Here is a 22,250-nt window from a genome sequence, read left to right on the forward strand (position 1 = left end):
ACCCCTTTGGATTTTTGGCGAAAATTTCGACGACTTTGAAAAGTGCTGCAATTAATTCTTTAGGGCACTATTTCGACGTAATTTTTCGAGAGGAATTGATTGAGCGCAGTCCCAATACGCTGCGAGCAACGGATCAAAAGTTACAGCCAAAAAACTGCAGATTTCCATCGTCATTTCTCTGCTGTTGGTCCTACGCTTATTTTAAGGTGTTTTTCGAGTTCCTAGTGTTTCAATTAGCCTAGAAACGGTCATACAAATCAATTCGGAGACCAGAAATTTTTGGCTCTAAAAATCGCAAAAAAGTAAGGCTAACCCCTTTGGATTTTTGGCGAAAATTTCGACGACTTTGAAAAGTGCTGCAATTAATTTTTTAGGGCACCATTCCGACGTAATTTTGCGAGAGGAATCGATTGAGCGCAGTACCAATACGCTGCGAGCAACGGATCAAAAGTTACAGCCGAAAAACTGCAGATTTCCATCGTCATTTCTCTGCTGTTGGTCCTACGCTTATTCGAATGTGTTTTTTGAGTTCCTGGTGTTCCAATTAGCCTAGAAACGGTCATACAAATCAATTCGGAGACCAGAAATTTTTGGCTCTGAAAATCGCAAAAAAAGTAAGGCTAACCCCTTTGGATTTTTGGCGAAAATTTCGACGACTTTGAAAAGTGCTGCAATTAATTCTTTAGGGCTTTATTTCGACGTATTTTTTCGAGAGGAATCGATTGAGCGCAGTCCCAATACGCTGCGAGCAACGGATCAAAAGTTACAGCCAAAAAACTGCAGATTTCCATCGTTATTTCTCTGCTGTTGGTCCTACGCTTATTTTAATGTGTTTTATGAGTTCCTGGTGTTCCAATTAGCCTAGAAACGGTCATACAAATCAATTCGGAGACCAAAAATTTTTGGCTCTAAAAATCGCAAAAAAAGTAAGGCTAACCCCTTTGGATTTTTGGCGAAAATTTCGACGACTTTGAAAAGTGCTGCAATTGATTCTTTAGGGCACTATTTCGACGTAATTTTTCGAGAGGAATCGATTGAGCGCAGTCCTAATACGCTGCGAGCAACGGATCAAAAGTTACAGCCAAAAGACTGCAGATTTCCATCGTCATTTCTCTGCTGTTGGTCCTACGCTTATTTTATTGTGTTTTTTGAGTTCCTGGTGTTCCAATTAGCCTAGAAACGGTCATACAAATCAATTCGGAGACCAGAAATTTTTGGCTCCAAAAATCGCAAAAAAAGTAAGGCTAACCCCTTCGGATTTTTGGCGAAAATTTCGACGACTCTGAAAAGTGCTGCAATTAATTCTTTAGGGCTTCATTTCGACGTATTTTTTCGAGAGGAATCGATTGAGCGCAGTCCCAATACGCTGCGAGCAACGGATCAAAAGTTACAGCCAAAAAACTGCAGATTTCCATCGTTATTTCTCTGCTGTTGGTCCTACGCTTATTTTATTGTGTTTTTTGAGTTCCTGGTGTTCCAATTAGCCTAGAAACGGTCATACAAATCAATTCGGAGACCAGAAATTTTTGGCTCTAAAAATCGCCAAAAAAGTAAGGCTAACCCCTTCGGATTTTTGGCGAAAATTTCGACGACTTTGAAAAGTGCTGCAATTAATTCTTTAGGGCACCATTCCGACGTAATTTTGCGAGAGGAATCGATTGAGCTTAGTCCCAATACGCTGCGAGCAACGGATCAAAAGTTACAGCCAAAAAACTGCAGATTTCCATCGTCATTTCTCTGCTGTTGGTCCTACGCTTATTTTAATGTGTTTTTTGAGTTCCTGGTGTTCCAATTAGCCTAGAAACGGTCATACAAATCAATTCGGAGACCAGAAATTTTTGGCTATAAAAATCGCAAAAAAAGTAAGGCTAACCCCTTTGGATTTTTGGCGAAAATTTCGACGACTTTGAAAAGTGCTGCAATTAATTCTTTAGGGCACCATTCCGACGTAATTTTTCGAGAGGAATCGATTGAGCGCAGTCCCAATACGCTGCGAGCAACGGATCAAAAGTTACAGCCAAAAAAACTGCAGATTTCCATCCTAATTTCTCTGCTGTTGGTCCTACGCTTATTTTAATGTGTTTTTTGACTTCCTGGTGTTCCAATTAGCCTAGGAACGGTCATACGAATTAATTCGGTGACCAGAAATTTTCGGCTCTACAAATCGCAAAGAAAGTAAGGCTAACCCCTTTGGATTTTTGGCGAAAATTTCGACGACTTCAAAAAGTGCTGCAATTAATTCTTTAGGGCACTATTACGACGTAATTTAGCGAGAGGAATCGATTGAGCGCAGTCCCAATACGCTGAGAGCAACGGATCAAAAGTTACAGCCAAAAAACTGCCGATTTTCATCGTCATCTCTTTTCTGTTAGTCCTACGCTTATTTCAAGGTGTTTTCTGAGTTCCTGGTGTTCCAATTAGCCTAGGAACGGTCATACAAATCAATCTGGTGACCAGAAATTTTCAGCTCTAAAAATCGCAAAAAAAGTAAAGCTAACCCCTTTGGATTTTTAGCGAAAATTTCGACGACTTTGAAAAAAACTGCAATTAATTCTTCAGGGCACCATTCCGACGTAATTTTGCGAGAGGAATCGATTGAGCGCAGTCCCAATACGCTGCGAGCAACGGATCAAAAGTAAGAGCCAAAAAACGAATTGCAGACCATGGCATCATCGTATGACTGATACGGCGCAAGACTACGTTGAGCTACAATCAGTTTTTTCTCTCGTCGTTTTATCTTTTGTAGGGATCATGGTCCATGGATAAAATTGCAATACCCTACCGAAACGTGGCCCAATCGCTCTGTCTGTTAAGTTACAAAGAATCTGGGTCACAACTGTATTGGCCAATGAGTAGCTTCTGCTCTAACGGAAACACCGTATTTGACATAAATGCGGTGTTGACAATGCCATGGTTGACAGGCCTATTTGCACAAACCGTGATACGAGTTCGCCGGTCATTTTAAACATCACAAATCAACAAGTCAGTCTGTGAAATATGTGCCGAGCTGAGTAATTGCTGATTATATTTCAGTTGCGTTTCGTCGGTTTACGTCTAACTCGCACTGTTATAAACTTAATTAAAACATGTACAAGACAATAGTTGTAATCTTCTTGGTGCTGCATGTCGTTTACGGAGGACCAGAAGAAGAGGAAGGTGTAAAATACGCAAATAAATGCGAAGGTAAATACCTTGAATTCGAAACAATAATGTCACACTGTGACGACATCGTATCATAATCACCGAGAAGTTTGTAACCTAACCTAAACTAATCTAACCTCATATCATGATAGAATCAAACAGTTGAATTCCTTCTGCTTCTAATATTTTCATTTACGCATTCTACCGTTTTTCTTGTAGTGTGCAAAGTTCTCGCAACGGAGCTCGAGGCTCGATTGGAGGAAACAGGAAAGTCTCGAGATGTTTTGGAAATAGGTTACTCGGTAGACGATGTGGCTCCAAAGAAGAAGAAAGAATATAAGAAATCGTTAGTTCACTCCTTATGTTTTTGTATGTATTTGGTGATCTGCTAAATCGGAATTCACCTTCTTTCAGAGAGCTGAGACTGGTTGAATCTCTCGAAGGAATATGCGAAAGAATACTCGAATACAATATTCATAAGGAGAGGGAAGACAGCACCAGGTTTTCTAAGGGAATGAGTCAAACCTTCAAAACTCTGCATGGTTTAGTGTAAAGTAAACTTTCCTTTTATTACTCTTATTTATTATCTGATGCTCGCTTTGCTTAGCTAATGTTGGCGTGGCCACATTACTTCAGTAAGTATTATAACATTTCTCATTCCACATTTGTTGGACGCTATTTGAAAACAATACGCAAACTGCTCTTCATGCAGTCAACCTCCCTTTGTCAATAATTTTAATTTATTGCCAAAAACGAAATTCATATCTCTGCAAAGTAAGCATCACTTTCAGCTGTCAATCATTTTCTAAACCAACTATGTTTTAAATAATCATTTAGTTAAAAATCTCACATTCAGCAATATTTGCAACTGAAAAAGCAAGTTTTTCTGCTTTCGTTTTCATCTAACTTCAACCTGATACCGCTATTGATTTATGTTTTTTAATACCATAGTTCTAGCTACCTGATAATGCACTAATACTGTATGACATGAACTGTCATATAATTTTATCACACAATTTGAAGAGTGAAACACGTAGAAATGTAGCATTCTTAGGTAAACGGAATTTGGAATGACGAACAGAAACACTTGGCTTTAAAATTACAGGTATCATTGATTAGGAATGTTTGAATCCTCATTCAAATCTTATTGTACTTGAAATAATCAAATATCTGTAAGTCGCAGCCTCATATAAGACATGCAAAGAAGAAATTTTGTACATTCACTAAGCTGACCTGAATATTGACTGCGAAATTTGATTCTAAATAGAAATTCTAAGGCGATATCAAGTCATAATGTGTTAAACTATCGGTATTTGTTCAAAAATTAAATTGATCATAGTTTTCACAATAGGGACAAAGGTGTAAAGGTTGACTTGGGTATACCATATGAACTTTGGGACAAGCCATCAGTAGAGATAACTACGCTAAAAACTCAGTGTGAGTCTCTGCTGGAAAATCATGAAGCAGACATTGAAGAATGGTACTTTGAACATCAAGGAATTATTCCGTTGAGCCGGTAAATATACACTTCTCACTATGTTAAAAGGGAATAAATTTTGCGAAAAAGTGATTCGCAATTCGCAGTTGTACATGCAATTTCTGATACAAGCCAACTTTAACGTCTAAATTTGGATGACATATGTTACCCTATAACCTGGGATTCATTCATTAATATAGATAGTAATAAATATTATCTTATCGTATTGTTAACACATATCTAATAGTGTAATACTGCTTTTATATAGATATCTGTGTTCCGATCGGGCATTAAAAGGGCAAGATGACACTTGCTTAAAAGAAAAGGGTGAAACTGGGCGACCTAAAATTGAACAAAAAAAAAATAAGAAGAGTTCTGGTAAAAACAATAAAGAAAATGAAAACAGACCAAAGAATGAGAAAGAAGAATTATAATAATACTTGCAAATAGATAGCTGTAAATAACAATACTCTTACCAAAACGTTCTCTGAAGAATATCTTGTATCAATAATTACACATCCATTCTAAACGAAGTTGGAGTTGATATGAATATAACAATGCATTTTTAAGAAAACGCGTCATTTCACAACTTTAGTATTGTGTGAAATTCAGCGCTCATAATGCAGCATTAAGAAATTCATATTTCCCAATTCAACCCCTTCAGAATTGATCCAAAGCTCTCATAAAGAAGAAACTATAATTATTTGTAACGGTGACGTTACTAACTTTAACCGCATTATTATAAAATATCGATTTTAGAAGTTTGTAAAGACAATACATAATTTTCAGTAGTGCAAATTAATTATATTGATTTCATTTATGCCATAATTAACCAAAATTATTGTGACTCTCATTTTATAATAAATCAGTTTTTATAATTAATTGCCGTGATTAATTTTTTTTTCCTCTGGATCTTGTGTAAGTCATTTTTTCTATCTTGTAATAACTTAGTCATGTATGTATATTCATTGAATAACTCAGGTCAGCATTACCAGCATAAAATATAACAAATCAATATCAAGAGTAGTCTTTTTTTTACCAAAATAAATATGTCAAAGTTGATGGTATTATTTGTCATGTTGTTAAATTGGGGAGAACAATCTTTAGAAGTTTCTTTATGGGCAGCCAGAGCCAAGAGTGGCCAATTCCCTTGGCTAATTCAATTTCAGACAATTATTCCTTGCGGCGGTATACTGGTTTCTCCTGACTGGGTTCTTACAGCTGCACAATGCGTTCAGTACAACCGAAATGTACGTACTACATACCTTTGTGCTGTTGAGTAATTTGAACTAAGAATCTTTTCACAGATATATTTGTTAACCCTCTACAATGTGCAAAGTTCATGCAAACGATCACAAATAAGTGTATACTCAGATTTTCCTATTCAATTACAGTCCATCACTCTATATGCCACAGGCCTGAATGGCACACAATCAGGACAAACAATCGGAGTAAAAGCAACGTACATATTTCCAGAGTACCAAGCTTACTCAACGACTCATGACAAGGAACACAATATTGCTCTGTTAAAATTAATACAACCGTTTGACATATGCGACGATAACGTGAAGCTTCTAGATGTGTCTCCAGTCCGACTAGACGATTACTACAAGACGTGTTTCATATTTGGATGGCAAAGTTATGTTGCTCCATCAACAAAAGTTTTAGCAAAGCCGATCCAGTACAGTCACGTGCTTCTTAATTCTTGGGAAGTATGTATGTACATGCTCAAGGGGAATACCAGCTATAATAATGCTTTTTGCGCCATTGTGGATGCCGAAGATGGAATCAAAGCATGTGCAGGAAATCCTGGATCCCCGGTTGTTTGCGAAGATCAATATCAGCGCATGACTTTATTAGGAATTGCTTCTTGGTCCAATTTCTCATTAGACTGCGCTGGGATCCCTACTTATCTAGGACTTAGTGTATTCAGGTAAAATGGAAGTACTATAAATTTTACACAACGTAATGTGCCATGGAAGACATTTTCACATTCCAGATCATGGATCAATGATATAATATTAAACGATAAAATAGTGGAGGAACGAAACAATGGTGGGAAACCCAGAAAAAATACCTGTAGACACGACCAACATCCGGGGAGTATGGCCGCTGGCACTAACATTTGGAATTATTCAAACCTTTCAAGGTTTGGATTAAACGTGAATCAAAACCCTGTTGATAGACTTTGGAAGCCATTACAGACAAAACTGGTAGAAAAAGAGATTCAAGAACCAGATTCCAGTTTGGCAAAAATTCCAGTTATTCATCCGAGACTAGAAAACGCTGTATATACCAACTATAGCAGAATTAATTCGAAGTACGGGATACCCTTTGATATCCTGAGACGAAAGGATGAAGATAATTTTAGGCAGTACCAAGAAGTTGGCCAAAGTAGAGAAACTTCCGACAGAATGGTGCATACTGTTGCTGAATTTCCAGCAGTGCGAAGCAAGCCCAGTTATTCAGGAGACAAACATATAGAAAAAAATCGTGACAAAGAAAGACAAAAATCCACAACAATAAGCACAGACGATGAATTGTATGATTTAGACTTTATGATGCCACTAGATGAAGATTACTTGTTCGGGGGTTCGCACACGTTGCATTTTCAATCAAGATGGTTTAGTACAACACTTTATCTTGTGGCCATAGTCTATTTTATTTTTTGATTATTTAACAGTGCGTTACTGGTGAAAATGAGTGTGTAGCCATTGTATAAGAATCTTAACAACATTTTACCATTATCTTTTTTGAAAGACAGTTTGTAAAAACTTTATGCTACTTTTAGATTTCAAAGTATTTCCAGACCATGGAAATAGATAATTATCTACTCTGATAGCGTTATTTTCTTGCTCTTTCCCTTCTCAGGCTTGCCTTTGCCACGTAGAACTCTTAAACGTTTCATCTCATCTTTGAAGTCCTCGTGTTCATCTCTGTATAGACCATATTCTCGAAGCCTCATCATTAATTTTCCAATTTGGGGATGCCTTGGATACCAATTGATGACTTCGTCCCGTTTGTCCATAGGCTTCGCACTGAACAACTTTTCGACCTTCATTGACGATGCATTTGTAGTTCGGGACACTTCTCCAAATATTTTGTTGCTCAGACGATTCATGCGTTTTGCATAATTTGTTGTAACTTTAGCAAGATCGACGTAACGGCTCATTCTCGGTACCTTTTATTATGTCCTGACGAATTTGAAAAAAAGTTTTCAAAGTCATTGTGCATATATTGCATATCAATTAAAAAGATAAATGGTCAACTGGATGTCAATAGTTTTATATGAGTTACCCTCTTTTTCATTTATCCTCTTAACTTTAATTGACTTTAAGACGGTAAGAAATTGTAACTGATTTATTTTCTGAGTATAAACTTGGATTAAACCTTATTGTTGACATTAAACAAAGCATATTTCTTGTAGCTATAAGGATAAACTACTTACGATTTGGTCTTAATACTTCTACCTATTGCTGAATATTACTACAATAGATAGAGCGAACCGCGGACCTGCCGGAACCAGTTCTCCGTTTTTTGATAGGTTATGTCTTCGAACAGGCTGACTATTGACTTGATTAAACGGGTTAGGTTAGCTCAGTTTAGGTTAGGTTTGCATACTTTAAGTTAGGCTGGGTGCTCGCCTGCCTAATCGTTGCGAGTAGGACGCATGTTACGAAAAAAGTCGGACGTGATCAAGTAATGAAACAAATACGCTTACTTAGCACATTGAAATGAAGAATGTATGAACGGCAATTGGAGGTGATTGAGAGAAGTCGGTTACTGCACATACTGAATAGCTTTAAAGTAAACTGCTCTGAACGCTGACGAGAATATTACGGCAGTATTTGAAAGATTATTATTTCCTACGTTTTCGTGGTATGCGTGATACTTATGCCAAAGAAAAGAAAAATAATAACGCATGTATACAAATTTTTCAAGCATCATGAGTTCTGGTGCGAAACAATTGAAAATGTTTGAAAACCTGTAATTATGTGATGTTGCGATTACGTAGGACGAGAAAAATGCATTCGATCGTACTGGTCGGTGGCATTATTTTTTTTCTCGTACTCATGATCCAGGTTAAACAAATCTATGATAATAATCAGAAGCACTATAGATTCTTGGAATACAAACAATACGTTAGTACCAAAAATATTTTGCTTTTTCTGCCTTGTCATTAAACATCTTTTTCAATGCTTTCTCACGTTTTATTTTACTTCACTCATTCTCATATAATTTCTTTCCAGTACAAGCTCATTTTTGCTAAGTACCGTATTGGTCTGAATATAATTCGTGTTTTTTGTTAGCCGATTTTTGTGTTGAAATTCTAATAGAGGATTTTTTTTTACCAAAAAAAACTGTGTCATCGACCAATTTTTGTAAACCTTGAGCAACAAAATCTCTTCTTCCATCTTCTTGGAATATTCCAAATTCCGAATTTGATTTTCTCTAATAGCGTCAGTCAGAAATATAAACAAATTAAAAATGAGATATTTATACAATACACTCAAGTTTTATTGATGCAATCGACAAGAAAAAGACAATGTTTGTAAACAAATAGCCCTGTGGTAACAGATCATTTTCCCATAAAATTTCACTTATATTCAGTTTATAAAAAAAATCCTTTAAAACAAAATCGTAAATTTGGGGGTCAACTTATGTTCAAACCAATACTTCATTGAGCGTACTTCTATATTGCATGGAATACCATAATAGCAATTATCATAAAAAGTCTCACCTACACTGTAACATGCGGATTTGCAATTTTAGATCGAAGAAATCACTGCAGAAATGAATGTAGTTGAGAGGTCGGTCAATAAGTCATCTGCTTATGTTCGACAACTCAACGAAGCCCTTCTCAAACATCGGGAAAGAGAGGTCCGGAATATTTCTTTACCTCAGTTGACTACAATCTTATAATCTTCAAGAAATTCCGAAAACTTATAAATATCTTAATATGGAAATTAGAAAACATTAAGGGTCCGTCGGTATGTAGAGAAAAAGGAGAGATTTGACGTTTTGATAAAACAAAATCGTCGTTGATCTCCTGGTTTACTTGCTGGAGTTAGGATTTCATTTACATCGTCTTTTTAATAACAATGAATAATGATTCTATAGAAAACTTGACGATTAAGATTACAATAAAATAAGTTATCAGTTGATTCCATTAGCACATACATGACAGAAATAATAGATACTGAGCGTATTAATGATAAGGTTAAAATAATTTTAATTCATATTTTTATTGTCCATGTACCTTTATAATGTAAATAAAAAAGTTACATTTCTTTGTTAAACTTGGTTTTTGTATATTTAATAGTATATAGTATATAACTTTGATCTTTTCGTTACACTTGAATAGTCTTGAACGTAGATGTGACTGTTAATCTTGATAAAAACCAAAGCTTATTACTTTGCTCGTAGAAAGCGTCGTTTGTTAGAGAGCATTTTCCTCAATTATGCATAGTCTTAAAAAAAATGTTATCATTCTTCGATTATTGTAACATATATACTTATATAAAAATTTAAACAACATCAAATGAATAATTAAGTTCATATTATTATAAAAAATATAAAAATGAAGTGGCTCTATTATTGCTGCCTAATGATTATGAATCGCGGTGCCAAACCAAAGTGTGGGCAGGATATTTAACTTACAATCCTTAAATCGATTACAATAGATCCTAAACCAACGCAATGTCTAATTGTTACTGATAAAGTCTTGAAAAAACGATGTAAAAATTACAAAACCCATTACGTTATACTTATCTTTATATGAGACTCTTGATCAATCATTGGTCGAAGTTATCCAGTGGCATGCACTGCGGATTATTTTTGTAAGCACCTGTATCTTCGAGTACTCCGTTTGGAGCACATAACCAGGGATCATGGGTGGCTTGTTGCCAGTTAAATAATCTGGCTTGTAACTTTGTAAATATATCCTGAAATTATAAAAGGAATTATTGTTAACCCTACATTTAGAGACGATAATACCGAAAAAAAAAATTGTTGAGTCCTGTACTATTTTCACATTCCGGAATTGACATTTTAGAGTTATTTTTTACAAAATTAAAGAGTAAATTCAGACGTTTCCATAATGTTAAATGTGACGAAAGTTGTAACACCTGTTAAAATAGTTGTATCTGCAAATGCTCCGTACTTCACTGAAAATAACGATTATTCATGATAAATATTTACCTTCGCAGATGGTTTGAACGCAATATTGGTGAGTTCCTCAGGGTCATATTTCAGGTCATATAACTCCCACTCTGGTCTGTTATAGTATGACTTCAAAGACTTATACCAGGGTACTGGTTGCTTATTGCGCGTTCTGTTCAGAAGATCCTAGCAAATAAAAATTCGATTATGTACGACTAATTTCAATTAACTTTAGGAGGTAAATATTAATATTATTGCAAATAGATAGGTGAAACAATAATTTTGAAGTGACAAGTTAGAGAGGCACAAGCCAGAGGTAAATGCCGAAATGATAAGTAAGTGATACTTCGTCGTACTTCAGATATGACATTCGAAATATAAGTAATCCTGAGAAAGTTGGAGTAGGGTATTAGTTTTTTCTTTGCTGAAAAGTTTGATTACCTGAAACGATGGCGATATATAAAAATCTTGATCAATTGGGAACGGCATCTTGTAATTAAGATTATGGATAAGCTTATGTCGCTTTGTTCTGATTGCTCGCATTGGATAGTACATGGTGATTTCGTGATGCGTATGACTTGCAAAGACAGCTGTATCTTTTTCGACAGGTTCTAGAAAAACCACAATTTCATCATGTTATAATGTTTGCCAATAAACAGCTTATGCTATTGTATACAAAAACACATATTTTTACACAATTTTAATGAATTACCTTGGCTGAGTAAAGGAAGAAGAGATTTTCCAGTTCGTGGGATTCGAGATGATACATTGTTGTCTTCAAATTGTGTTGAGTCAGAAATATTGAACCAGTCCAGTACAGTTGGTACGATGTCAAGTAGTGAGGTCATACTATAAGTTACTTGATTTCTACGTTCCTTGTGATATGGGGACGATATCATCATCGGCTCTGCCATGCCTGTACCATTCAAGTGTGAACCCATTAAAATGATTCAGAATTCATAATTGTGACATATTTACCTGGATCATACAGATTAGTCCGGCCACTAGGAAAGGGAATACCATTATCAGAGGTATAAATAACAAGAGTATCATCTTTAAAACCAGCAGCCTCAAGCTCCTTCAGTACCAGTCCGACTCCTATCAAATAATATTCAGTATTCAATTTCAAAAAGTACAACGAATTAATATTACAACGGATTTCTAAGGGACACCTTGATCAAGTCTCGAAATTGTTGTATACTGTGCAGCTAAGTCACGACGAGCAGCTTCGGTGTCTTGGACGAAGTAAGGTAACTGAACTTGTTTCCACTGGTAGTAAATAGGATTCCAATCAGGAATAGTGCCCATTCCCTGTTCCCCGTTTCCAAATTTTTCACAAAAGTTGCCATACTCAGGATGCGTGTGTCCACAACGATGTGGGTCATGAAAAGCAACGTAGAGGAAAAAGGGTCTGTGAAGATCATTTTAAAATTTGACGTGTGACAAAAATTAATTTATCGATTATTTCATACCCAAACATAATCATTAAGGTCCTTACTTGGTTTTATTAACAGATAGAAATTCCCGAACAAGGAGCTTGATTTTAGTTATATTCCGCCCAACTTGAAGAATCGAATGGTTCTCTTCCGTGTGTGAAAAATCGAACGGATAAACGTCGCTGGGTCCGACATGCTTCTTTCCAATAATTCCTAACGTTAATAAAATTAGTATCTCACAATGCAATATTGCAACAAATAATGTGATAAAATTCGATGAACCTTTGTTTTAAATCTATTATGATTACTACCAGGAAATCCTTTACCTGTTCTAATGTTATTTTGACCCAAGATTTTAGGTAGGCTTTTTACATCGTCAAAGGAATTGAAATGATGTACACCTTGGTGAAGACCGTACATCCCATTTGTATGGCTTGGAAGTCCAGTGAGCAGCGCGGCACGGCTTCAATCATTAAAGAGGACACATTGATTTATATATAATATATGAAAGAATCTTAACTGCGAAATAATGTAAAGAAAGTGCATCTAGTTAAGAACTGGAAAACATGTCGATGTGTAAAAAAGACCTGTACCTTGGTGAACAACTGCTTACTGACGTGTAAGCATTGTTGAAAATCAATCCATTCTTTGCCAGAATATCCAGATTGGGAGATTGACAAACTTTGTTTCTGTATGATCGCATTTCAAAACCTCCATCGTCAGCTGCAAAAAATGTAAATATGTCCATTCAAATGTTGATGAACTTTCATATTCATCGACACAGAGTGAGATACAGCAATTTATCCTGTAATCTATGTGCATGTAAAAAATAATTTCACCTACGACTTCTTTTGAAAAAAATAATATGAAAAAAAATTTGGAGATCTAAGTAACAGTAACATCTAGTTTACCTTCAAGAAATAGTTTTTTGTTACAACAAAATTAATTGCGGATACAGCTGTAATAAATTAACATGATGAACAGAATTCTTTCAATTTTAATATTGTCAACATGGTTTTATACTGAGCTTAGACCGTGGTTGAAAGCCCAAGCTTTTAATTTTTGTTCGACATTTTTAGTCCTTTCATACATTCAACGCACACATAGATTGTTCAAAAATTTTAATATAGATTCAACCAAAGATTTTGTAACTTAATACTCAACAATTGCTATGTATAATAAGACATAAAAAAGAAAATCAGGCGCTAGAAAATATCTAAATTATTATACATCTATTCTAATATTGTGTTTTAATTTAAGATAAAAAATAATATCCCTGTGAATGAGAATAAAGAAATCGCCGCCGATAAATTCGAAAGGTAGTATTTGATTGCTTTGCCGTATAACGACTCAGCCGATAAAAAAGTGTTCTTTGTTTCGACAACGTATAATCTATATACGCCGCTTCTTCTTTTTTAAAATCTGATTATTGCACCCATTGTTTGAGTTTGATACAATTCGTGCAAATTTTCGTGACCAGTACTCGACGGGTAAGTAGGCTTTGGGCCATAAGAGGCTATGTTAGCGATCCGGTAACTTCTTTATCGGTCGAACCCGTTTACATGCAATCCATAAATAACACAAAACAATCAACTAAATAGGTCATTCACCTAAAAGCAATAGCACATTCCTGGGCGACTTAGGGGGTGTTGGATTCGCATCTGCTGATGCAAACTCGGGTAAAATCAGGGCGGCAAGAAGTGAAGCAGCGGCAATGATGAAAATCTTCCCGCGTAGCATCTTCCTGCATGTATATACCTATATCGCCTTTACCCACGTGTTAACACGTGACGTTAACTGCGGAACTGCAAGTTCGTGGCACTCCGAAACCAAGGAATAGAACGAGACGCGAGATACGAATTCGTAGGATGGCCGTTCGACACAAAAGAGAGGAGGCGAGTGCCGACGTGGTGCTAACACGTAGGTGTATGTATGCAAACTGTTTCCGACTGATCAAACGCAAATTGTATTTACGTATTCGATTCAAGCACCGTTTGACAATTATAACATAGCGTGACTTTCCACGCTCGTTGCGGTCGACAGCACCTCAAGGTTCGCCTGACACGTATTGATAATAACTAGTCTACTACGGATCGGTGGTCATACGTGATACGCCGGCTAAGCAACACCTCTCTTCCTTTTTCTCTCTTCAATATCCGTTTTTCTTGTTCAGTGAAAGGCATTCTAGGAACACCGCGAGATTCGAGCAGAGGGTATTTCGATGTTTTCAAACTCTACATTAATTCGTCCCCTCAGTCGGCAGGTTTTTTCAATTTGAATTCAGGTTATATGGTTATTGTTGTTTTTGAAAAATTTACTTGACCTCTTCGAGTTAGCGTAGTAAGAAGTTACCACGTCAAACTGTGCAAGCCTTGCGAAATTCATTATCTTTATATTACTACATCCATTAATTGCTTTATTCACCTTTCAGAATTTAATCCAACGTTTTTACACCATGGCTAGCAAAAAGATCATCTGTTTGTTCGATGTTGATGGAACGCTGACTACTCCGCGTCAGGTATGAGTACTTTCCATTATTAGTGTATTTAGCAAACGTGCTGAGCATATTCAGTAGAGAAAGACTGAGGAATTCCAGTTACATTACAGAAAATAATATAAGTCAAATGTTCAGGTGACTGTAAGTTAGAGAAAGCTGGTGAAATTTTTTAACTACAAAAAGTACTTCACAGTCTTGAAACTGCATTCTATTCAAATGCTTTTTTGTCAGAAATACTAAAATCCAAGTATTCAAAAGATCGAATTCAGAATTCCATTTCTGATGGTTTGTCTTCAATGATTTCATCATCTTTGGTGACGTAGAAAAATCGAGAATCATTCATTTTCTGCTTAGGCAATGAAATTGAAAATTATTAGCCAATGTGCTATCCGATATTAAATCACGAAAATTTATATCAATTTTTTTTTCATATATGTTGGTACGTAAATTCAGCAATCGAATTGTTTTGGACAATGCATATAAGTCTTGCAATTTTTACATTTTATCAGCAATAGCTCAGATTGCTATGAACACTGGTAATCGACGTTCTCCTTCTATCGCTGATTGTCGAATCGATAAAAAAAAGTGGTTTAAGAGCCAATACTACAAATAGTCCATGAGCCAAATCTTTTGTCCTTTTCTCTATTTGTCTGAGTTGCCTTCTTTGTAATGGTTGAATGCCACACCGTTTTTCGCAGGTTGTTGAACCAGATATGGAAAAGTTTTTGCTGCAAACAGTGAGGAAAGAGTTTGATATTGGCCTTGTTGGTGGTTCTGATCTGGTGAAAATTTCAGAGCAGATGGGAGGAAGTGACCTCTTGAATAATTTCAAATATGTGTTTGCTGAGAATGGGCTGATTGCCTACCGTGATGGAAAGCAGATCGCTACTGAGGTAAATGAAAGAGAGTTGAAAGTTGACAAACAAGATGATCAATAACTTCTAATGATGTGTACTTGCAATTTAGATGAACAGTTATTTCGTTACCTCTTTTTTTACAGACAATCTTAGATGTGCTTGGGGAAGATCAATTACAGGAGTTATTAAATTTCTGTCTACGATATATTGCAGACCTCAAAATACCAGTCAAACGTGGTACTTTCATAGAGTTTCGGTCTGGCTTGATAAACGTCTCACCTATAGGCCGGAACTGCAGCAGAGATGAGCGCAACGCGTTCAATGAATATGATAAAGAAAATCTAATTCGACCGAAATTTGTTCAAGCTTTGAAAAAAGAGTTTGCTCACTTGCCGCTGACCTTTAGTATAGGTACTTATCCTTATTTTTAGATTTTTTTTTGTTTGTAGCATTCACAACTTGTTACGTATTTAAAAACATGGAAGAGTCAAGATTGTACTGATATTGATTTTGATTGAAAAACAGGAATAACGAATTTACTAATTTGAAAAAAATTATTTTTTCTAACAAAGCAAGCTGTCGTGAAATGGAATCATACAAATTTACTAGATTTTTAACAATTATAAAGATTTCAAACCGGGAATCGATACATAAGCGTTGGTTTAAGATTTTATTATTTCTTTTCTCTTTTGTTATTTCAATTTAAAAGGCAATTGTCCTAGCTTACGAATACAAAAATATGATAAATTCTTAATGTTGTACCATCTCCCCATCGTCTTGACCAAAACATTTTGAGTGAATCCAGTTCCTCCTAATCATGAGAAAATATAAATAGTAAAGCGTGAACTACTGAGAAAATTTTTTCCTTTAGGTGGCCAGATATCTATAGATATTTTTCCAAATGGTTGGGATAAGACTTACTGTTTGAAGTACATTGAGGGATATGAGGAGATTCATTTCTTCGGCGACAAAACTGAAGCAGGTGGCAACGACCATGAAATTTATGAGAGTGATCTTACAATTGGTCATCGAGTCACCAGTCCTGATGACACCGTCAGGCAGGTTAAGATCTTGATGGCTCTTGCGAAGGAAAAACAGTCCAAGGGGCAGCTTCCTGTTCCAATGCAATGTGTTTAACGAATTTCAGTCTGAGTGTAATTTTAAATTCCTAGTGGAAGTTGATTTGAACGATATTTGAATATTTCCAGGGCGTAATCGTAATGTTTGAAAATATGTACGTATGTAAATATAATGTGATGTAATTTAATCATTTTAAAATAGATATAATAATGTATAACTTTGTTTTGATTCAAATCGACCCCATTATGCAGTTATGAAGTTTGTAAAATATTTATATATATAATGTACAAAAACTATCAATGAGCTCACGGGTAGAAAATAAAAAATTCGAATTTATTTGGTAAAAAATTGCAGTACTTTACGAATATTTTGTTTTAAACATACCCTTAGACATTCCTTCTGGATGTTTTCTCTATATACATTACGCTGAAGTGACAAGGACGAAAGCATCCGTAACGTGCAAATCCTAGAAATAGAAAAACTCGTTAGTAACAGTCAAAATGGATATATGCTTTAAGCAAATAACTAAAATTTCATATTTATACTAACCAATACGAATGAATACTATCGAGTAATTAGGTATACACTTATGATTAATTTCAAATTCTCTTCCAGATTCATTGTTATTGTGGCGAATCACACATACTCGCATTGTTGACAAGTATTATAATAAAAAATGCAATCGACAAAGCTAGTTTGCTTATCATTTTCAATCAATTAATTTATTATCATTATCGAACAGTGTCATTATAGGTATATGTATATTACGTGTAAAAATATGTATGTACAATAAAGTATTTCATTCTTCAGAAAGAATATATGTATATATTATATGTATGTATGTATATTTTATATATACTATGATAAGATATAGTATATACGTATATATATACTATATCTTATTACTGCACTCAACACTGCAGTGTCTGGTAATAAAAACTTTAATCCCTTTCAGGGATGGTTTATACTTTATGTTCAAAAGTAGACAAATTTAACGTGCTCCAACAATAACGTTTTTAATATAATAGATAATCCTAAGAACGTATCAAAAAATGCCCCTGTCCCTCATTCCACTATGCTTTCCAAGTTTCGAAACATATAAGCTCCGAAATATGACAAGCTAAATTACTTATTATTTAATGAATTATACTTTCTTTGCTCGCGTTAAAATCCTGTTGCTATTGCTCATACAGTGCAAAGAGTCGTGATAATATAACAGTATAAATATTTGCATCAAGTTGATAACAATCTGGACAGCATTAACGGTTTTTTTTTACCTCTAATCGCATTATATTTGTGTCTAATATTATCTCAAGTATTTTTCTTGCCTGTAAAGCATTACAAAAGAACACTGTTATCATCGCTACATTGAATCATCCCGATAATCAATTGAATGTCACATTCGGACAAATGAAGTTGACCTTTTAGGTACAGGACAAGACTGAAATGCAACATTTTTCATTGTTCAACAGGGAAATTTTAAGGCAAGCAAAGATCACAATGCAGAATGAAAAGAAACAAAAAAAACTTAACAAAATATTAAAAGATAAAATTTAACAATGTATAGAGAGAGAGATAAGAGTTCTCTAAAACTTAGAAACAGATTGCAATAAATCTTGTGATTTTTAAGATTTAAATTAAAATTGTTATACGTATCCATGAACTTTCAAAAAATTTTCGTTTTTAACATCGTATAAAATATTTCAAGTTATACTTGATATTCATAACAATATATAATAAAGTATAATAAACTTTGATGTCGGCTGTACTGATTATTATCCAGCCGTTATATATACAATCGGAAGACGCGATAATTTTTTTTTTTTTAACTTGCTCAAACAAATACGCCCTTATAAATATGAAAAAATCACTGGTAACTGATTACTTCAACCCATATTTGGATTAGACATTTATCTTTCCAATTAAGTAAGCACAAATACCTGGTATGATTTCGTATCACTGACAGATTGTTTCTGATAACAGAAGTGATTATTCCCTGTTTCGTGGCTTGATTTTGATGCCTTTAATGGCCCGCTAGTGCTAGGGTTGTAGAACTGAACTTGTGTAAATGAAAAACTGCTATTTCTGGTCATATCTTAATGTAACAAGGGCGTGTAAGCAAACTACCGATAAAAACTCCTTCTATTATCAGCACTGAGCAAATCTCAGTTTATTAAATGCGTAAAACAATAATCAGAATCAGATGCCTTTGTAGACTGGGACACGCTTCGCCTTAAATGCAGCAAGCCCTTCTAAACGATCTTCCGTTTCCAAAAGCTGGGTATAACACTTCTTCTCTATCTCGAATCCGTCTTCCAGTGGAACTTCAACGCCTTGACTTATCGCTACTTTAGCCAACCTAGAATCAAACAAAGTAGATATGAATTAGTCCAGTGAATATAATGATATTTGCTTCGACAATACCAAAGTCAGCGAAACTCCCCTGTTCTGATTGCTTTTGGTTTTGATAAGATAAGTTTTGCACGGTCGCGTGATCTGGAGAAATAATATGGCAAAATAGGGGCAAGAGATATGAAAGAAGAGATAAATACACAAATAAACACAAACAAACAAATTTCTTTCTGCTTCCCCTCACGTGCACAAAAGTCTTAAAGCTAATATTACGGAAATGTGAAGCCAAAATTATGCGACAAGGCAGAAGATAAGCCTTGATGCACAGTTTGAATCTTGTATAATAAATTCTGACCAATCAAACACTGGTTTGGACTAACAACTTTCAGTTTACCTTTTACTTTTTTTTGTTCCACTGGTTATTGAATGTATTGATAAGTACATAAAACTTGCATAGTCATACTCATAAGATCGTGTAAATGACGTTCATAAACAGTAAACAATATCTTTGATTGATTAGACGTCTAATATAATTCTGAATTTGAAAATGTAGGTCGCGGTGAAAAAGTTACAGATAATAAATCCTAAACTTTCCATTGCATCAAAATTATGTGTGATGTCAGTTGTACAGTAATATTAAACGGGTAGCAGCTGTGTATATACTGATTACATAACATTATCTCCATGTTGATTTGCCCTTGAGTAACCTTTTACAAATGTATACATACACGTGAGAGATGGGTATATGCAATAGTTGAGTCCAGAGATATCTGATCAAGCAATATGTGTACTTTCATATTTGTCAGTTAGATTCTGTTAATAATAAAAAAAAAAATAAGTCTCCAATTACTATAAAATACAAATAATTCTTCTGAAAAGTGAATAGTTAAATATGATTGTAGCAGAAATATCATTAGCATATAACTCAACAGATAATGAATATGTTTATTACATGAGTATGGAAATTGACAAGATAAGACAAAACTACATTTTCAAAGTGTAATAGGAGATACAGAGTAACAGAAGATCACTGACTACCTTTTTTGCATGTACTCTTTGAAGCTCAGAGCAGCAGTCTTTAAAAACAAGACATGCGGGTACTGCTTGCTTCAAGAGGCAAAGGTCAAGCATTTACATGTAAGCACTAACATATAAGTGTGCAACGTGAACAGGCCAGTGATGAGCTTGGCGAGTAAATGAATGTAGTTAGTTAAGTTTGCATGAATATTATCATGAATCAGCGTTTAACGTGGAATGGAAACATTATAATAGATAGAAATAATGTATAATACTTAGCAGCAAATCTTATATACGAAATGGTTTTATTTTTGCTTACTTTGTGCTTGTAATTATTATTATCTAGCCGTAAAGTAGTGACAATTCAAAAGCAGTGTATGATACAAGAGAGAAAACTTTTGTTTAATTAACTGTAATAATGCAGTAACAAGATAGCACAAGAAAATGCAGTGAATAATTGTAAGCAAAGAGATTTAAACAGTAGAGAAAAAATACCTAAAAATTAAAAATATTTTTCATGATTGAAGTGAAATTCTACAACATTTACAGGATTATTACACTGAGTAACATAAATTCAAGAATATCTTTAATGTTTCGGTATTTTTAGAACCGTTAAACACCTAGTATTTGCATGAATTTCATTGATCCAAGTACAAATGGACAATCTGAAAACTAATCATTAGTTCTTACCTAACACCGATTGGTCCGTTCGGCAGAATTTCCCTGGCAATAGAAAGAGCAGCCTGATAAGCAGCATCTCCATCCATATTCTGGGGTACGACATGGTTCACAATCCCAATCTGATGGGCCTCTTCTCCGTCAAGAATTTTCCCAGTGAAAATAAGCTCCTTAGCTACGGCAGGGCCGACTATCCTTGGAAGTCTCTGTGTTCCCCCAGCACCAGGAATAATGGCCAATTTTGTCTCTACGAGTCCCATTTTTGCCTCGTTAGCCGCTGTTCTAATATCAGATGCTAACGCCAGTTCCAGGCCTCCTCCAAGAGCAACACCGTCGATTGCAGATATCACAGGAGTCGGCAAGGACTCGACAGCATTCATGAGCTTTCGTAGCGAAGTTACGAAGTCCGTTACCTCTTGGGGTTGCATTTGAGCTCTTTCCCTGAGGTCCGCACCAGCGCAAAACACCTTTGGTACCATGCTCCGTATTATCACCGCCCTGACGTTGTTGTCCTCTCTAATAGTAGCCAAAGAATCGTAGAATTGGGCGACCAGATTCTTTCCAAAAGCATTCCTGTTATCCGGACGATTTAATCCAAGAACAGCGATACCGTTGTCCTTGCCATCGAGGTATTTGATCAATATTTCCCTCGAGTCCTCCTTCGGATTCAATTGCATTTTTGTTGACAATCTTCGCACAGCGATTACGGCGAAATTGTAGAACGACGGCGCAGCCTTCAGAGTAGATATCAACGCGACCATGATTCTCGTTGGTATGTTTATGGAAGAGTTAAAAAACTGATGTCGTAACTCAGGTGTCGAGGTCTTTCGAAACTCAGTTATAATATCGCTCCTCGTGCGTAGCGAGCAACAACAGCAGACTTATTATCAAGCTGAAGTCGCGGGAGCAACTGACACGACGCGAGGCAGTGCACCGACTAAAAAACGTCTTATTCCCCTTTTTCTTTCCTCTATATATTATTTATTACAGTACACGCTGCAGAGACAGAGAAGAAAAATCGCTGGTTATAATATGAATATCAAACAAAGTAAATAAAACTTACACTTCAATACGTACGCGGGATTCTACCGTGCGATGTTCTTCTGTTCTTCTTTTCTGCTGATCGTTAAATCCTCGTTACAGATATAACGTCGATCGTCTATTTTATCATCTACTGCTACGACGGTGCATGTATCCTGATAATGTCTCTTTAAATTCGTCGTAGCTTTGGCTATTGGAAAGTTTTTTTCCCACCAAGTGACAGGTGCCTGCAGTTTCACTCGTTCTAAAATTCTAAACTCCCACTTCAAATTATCGAATGTGCGCACAGGCACGTATATCACACATAATATATATGTATACGGACGTTGCGCCGATCGTCACTGTTTATTCGTACGGTTACCGATTCACCAGACAGAGGCGCTGCTAACTTCAGACCTTCGCCCCACTCGCGCGGCGTAATGACTAGAATGAATTTCAAATATCACGGTCACTGTTGCCCCGCCGCCTCCCCCCCCCCCCCCTTCGGCTATTCGCCGTGTCGACGGTTTCGA

At 35.7% G+C, this 22,250-nt stretch overlaps 5 protein-coding genes across 7 annotated transcripts; 2 read left to right on the forward strand and 3 right to left on the reverse strand.

The window, feature by feature from the left end:
- The first annotated feature begins 2,994 nt into the window (after nt 1–2,994).
- On the forward strand, nt 2,995–5,376 carry LOC124410450 (protein canopy 4). The gene is made up of 5 exons (XM_046888831.1): nt 2,995–3,183; nt 3,361–3,487; nt 3,556–3,690; nt 4,493–4,657; nt 4,887–5,376. The coding sequence occupies exons 1-5, from the start codon at nt 3,087–3,089 to the stop codon at nt 5,050–5,052; spliced, it is 690 nt and encodes a 229-aa protein (XP_046744787.1). The 5' UTR covers nt 2,995–3,086; the 3' UTR covers nt 5,053–5,376.
- A 1,871-nt stretch (nt 5,377–7,247) lies between these two features.
- Nucleotides 7,248–8,201, reverse strand: LOC124410452 (28S ribosomal protein S33, mitochondrial). The gene is made up of 2 exons (XM_046888833.1): nt 8,067–8,201; nt 7,248–7,812 (listed from the first exon to the last, which is right to left on the reverse strand). Exon 2 carries the CDS (start codon nt 7,788–7,790, stop codon nt 7,449–7,451), a length of 342 nt encoding a protein of 113 aa, XP_046744789.1. The 5' UTR covers nt 7,791–7,812; nt 8,067–8,201; the 3' UTR covers nt 7,248–7,448.
- Nucleotides 8,202–10,303: 2,102 nt separating this feature from the next.
- Nucleotides 10,304–13,956, reverse strand: LOC124410445 (N-sulphoglucosamine sulphohydrolase). The gene is made up of 10 exons (XM_046888823.1): nt 13,827–13,956; nt 12,810–12,939; nt 12,543–12,679; nt 12,279–12,429; nt 11,953–12,191; nt 11,759–11,878; nt 11,493–11,696; nt 11,222–11,391; nt 10,820–10,966; nt 10,304–10,563 (listed from the first exon to the last, which is right to left on the reverse strand). Exons 1-10 carry the CDS (start codon nt 13,954–13,956, stop codon nt 10,414–10,416), a joined length of 1,578 nt encoding a protein of 525 aa, XP_046744779.1. The 3' UTR covers nt 10,304–10,413.
- Nucleotides 13,957–14,002: 46 nt separating this feature from the next.
- LOC124410449 (phosphomannomutase) lies at nt 14,003–16,945 on the forward strand. 3 transcript variants are annotated; one of them, XM_046888829.1, is made up of 5 exons: nt 14,003–14,142; nt 14,648–14,734; nt 15,412–15,606; nt 15,714–15,981; nt 16,442–16,945. In XM_046888829.1, exons 2-5 carry the CDS (start codon nt 14,672–14,674, stop codon nt 16,705–16,707), a joined length of 792 nt encoding a protein of 263 aa, XP_046744785.1. In that variant the 5' UTR covers nt 14,003–14,142; nt 14,648–14,671; the 3' UTR covers nt 16,708–16,945. The 3 variants fall into 3 exon arrangements, with proteins under 3 accessions (XP_046744785.1, XP_046744783.1, XP_046744784.1); XM_046888827.1 differs by having other exon boundaries at nt 14,130–14,268; XM_046888828.1 differs by lacking the exon at nt 14,003–14,142 and adding an exon at nt 14,317–14,429.
- A 1,793-nt stretch (nt 16,946–18,738) lies between these two features.
- Nucleotides 18,739–22,038, reverse strand: LOC124410448 (methylglutaconyl-CoA hydratase, mitochondrial). Its single transcript, XM_046888826.1, has 3 exons — nt 21,775–22,038; nt 20,710–21,693; nt 18,739–19,009 (listed from the first exon to the last, which is right to left on the reverse strand). Exons 2-3 carry the CDS (start codon nt 21,456–21,458, stop codon nt 18,850–18,852), a joined length of 909 nt encoding a protein of 302 aa, XP_046744782.1. The 5' UTR covers nt 21,459–21,693; nt 21,775–22,038; the 3' UTR covers nt 18,739–18,849.
- Between the last annotated feature and the right edge of the window lie 212 nt (nt 22,039–22,250).

Source organism: Diprion similis, chromosome 9 (assembly GCF_021155765.1).
Source record: "Diprion similis isolate iyDipSimi1 chromosome 9, iyDipSimi1.1, whole genome shotgun sequence".
In the NCBI taxonomy this organism is placed as follows: domain Eukaryota; kingdom Metazoa; phylum Arthropoda; class Insecta; order Hymenoptera; family Diprionidae; genus Diprion; species Diprion similis.

Bases quoted from the DNA above. Each gene is read 5' to 3' on its own strand.
- LOC124410450 (XM_046888831.1), top strand. From the start codon at position 3,087: ATGTACAAGACAATAGTTGTAATCTTCTTGGTGCTGCATGTCGTTTAC. The intron at 3,184-3,360 runs GTAAATACCTTG...TTTTTCTTGTAG, and splicing joins ATACGCAAATAAATGCGAAG to TGTGCAAAGTTCTCGCAACG. The intron at 4,658-4,886 runs GTAAATATACAC...GCTTTTATATAG, and splicing joins GGAATTATTCCGTTGAGCCG to ATATCTGTGTTCCGATCGGG.
- LOC124410452 (XM_046888833.1), bottom strand. From the start codon at position 7,790: ATGAGCCGTTACGTCGATCTTGCTAAAGTTACAACAAATTATGCAAAA.
- LOC124410445 (XM_046888823.1), bottom strand. From the start codon at position 13,956: ATGCTACGCGGGAAGATTTTCATCATTGCCGCTGCTTCACTTCTTGCC. The intron at 12,192-12,278 runs GTAAGGACCTTA...TGATCTTCACAG, and splicing joins CTATCTGTTAATAAAACCAA to ACCCTTTTTCCTCTACGTTG. The intron at 11,879-11,952 runs GTGTCCCTTAGA...ATTATTTGATAG, and splicing joins AATTTCGAGACTTGATCAAG to GAGTCGGACTGGTACTGAAG.
- LOC124410449 (XM_046888829.1), top strand. From the start codon at position 14,672: ATGGCTAGCAAAAAGATCATCTGTTTGTTCGATGTTGATGGAACGCTG. The intron at 15,607-15,713 runs GTAAATGAAAGA...CTTTTTTTACAG, and splicing joins GAAAGCAGATCGCTACTGAG to ACAATCTTAGATGTGCTTGG. The intron at 15,982-16,441 runs GTACTTATCCTT...TTTTTCCTTTAG, and splicing joins GCCGCTGACCTTTAGTATAG to GTGGCCAGATATCTATAGAT.
- LOC124410448 (XM_046888826.1), bottom strand. From the start codon at position 21,458: ATGGTCGCGTTGATATCTACTCTGAAGGCTGCGCCGTCGTTCTACAAT. The intron at 19,010-20,709 runs GTAAGAACTAAT...GTTTGATTCTAG, and splicing joins AACGGACCAATCGGTGTTAG to GTTGGCTAAAGTAGCGATAA.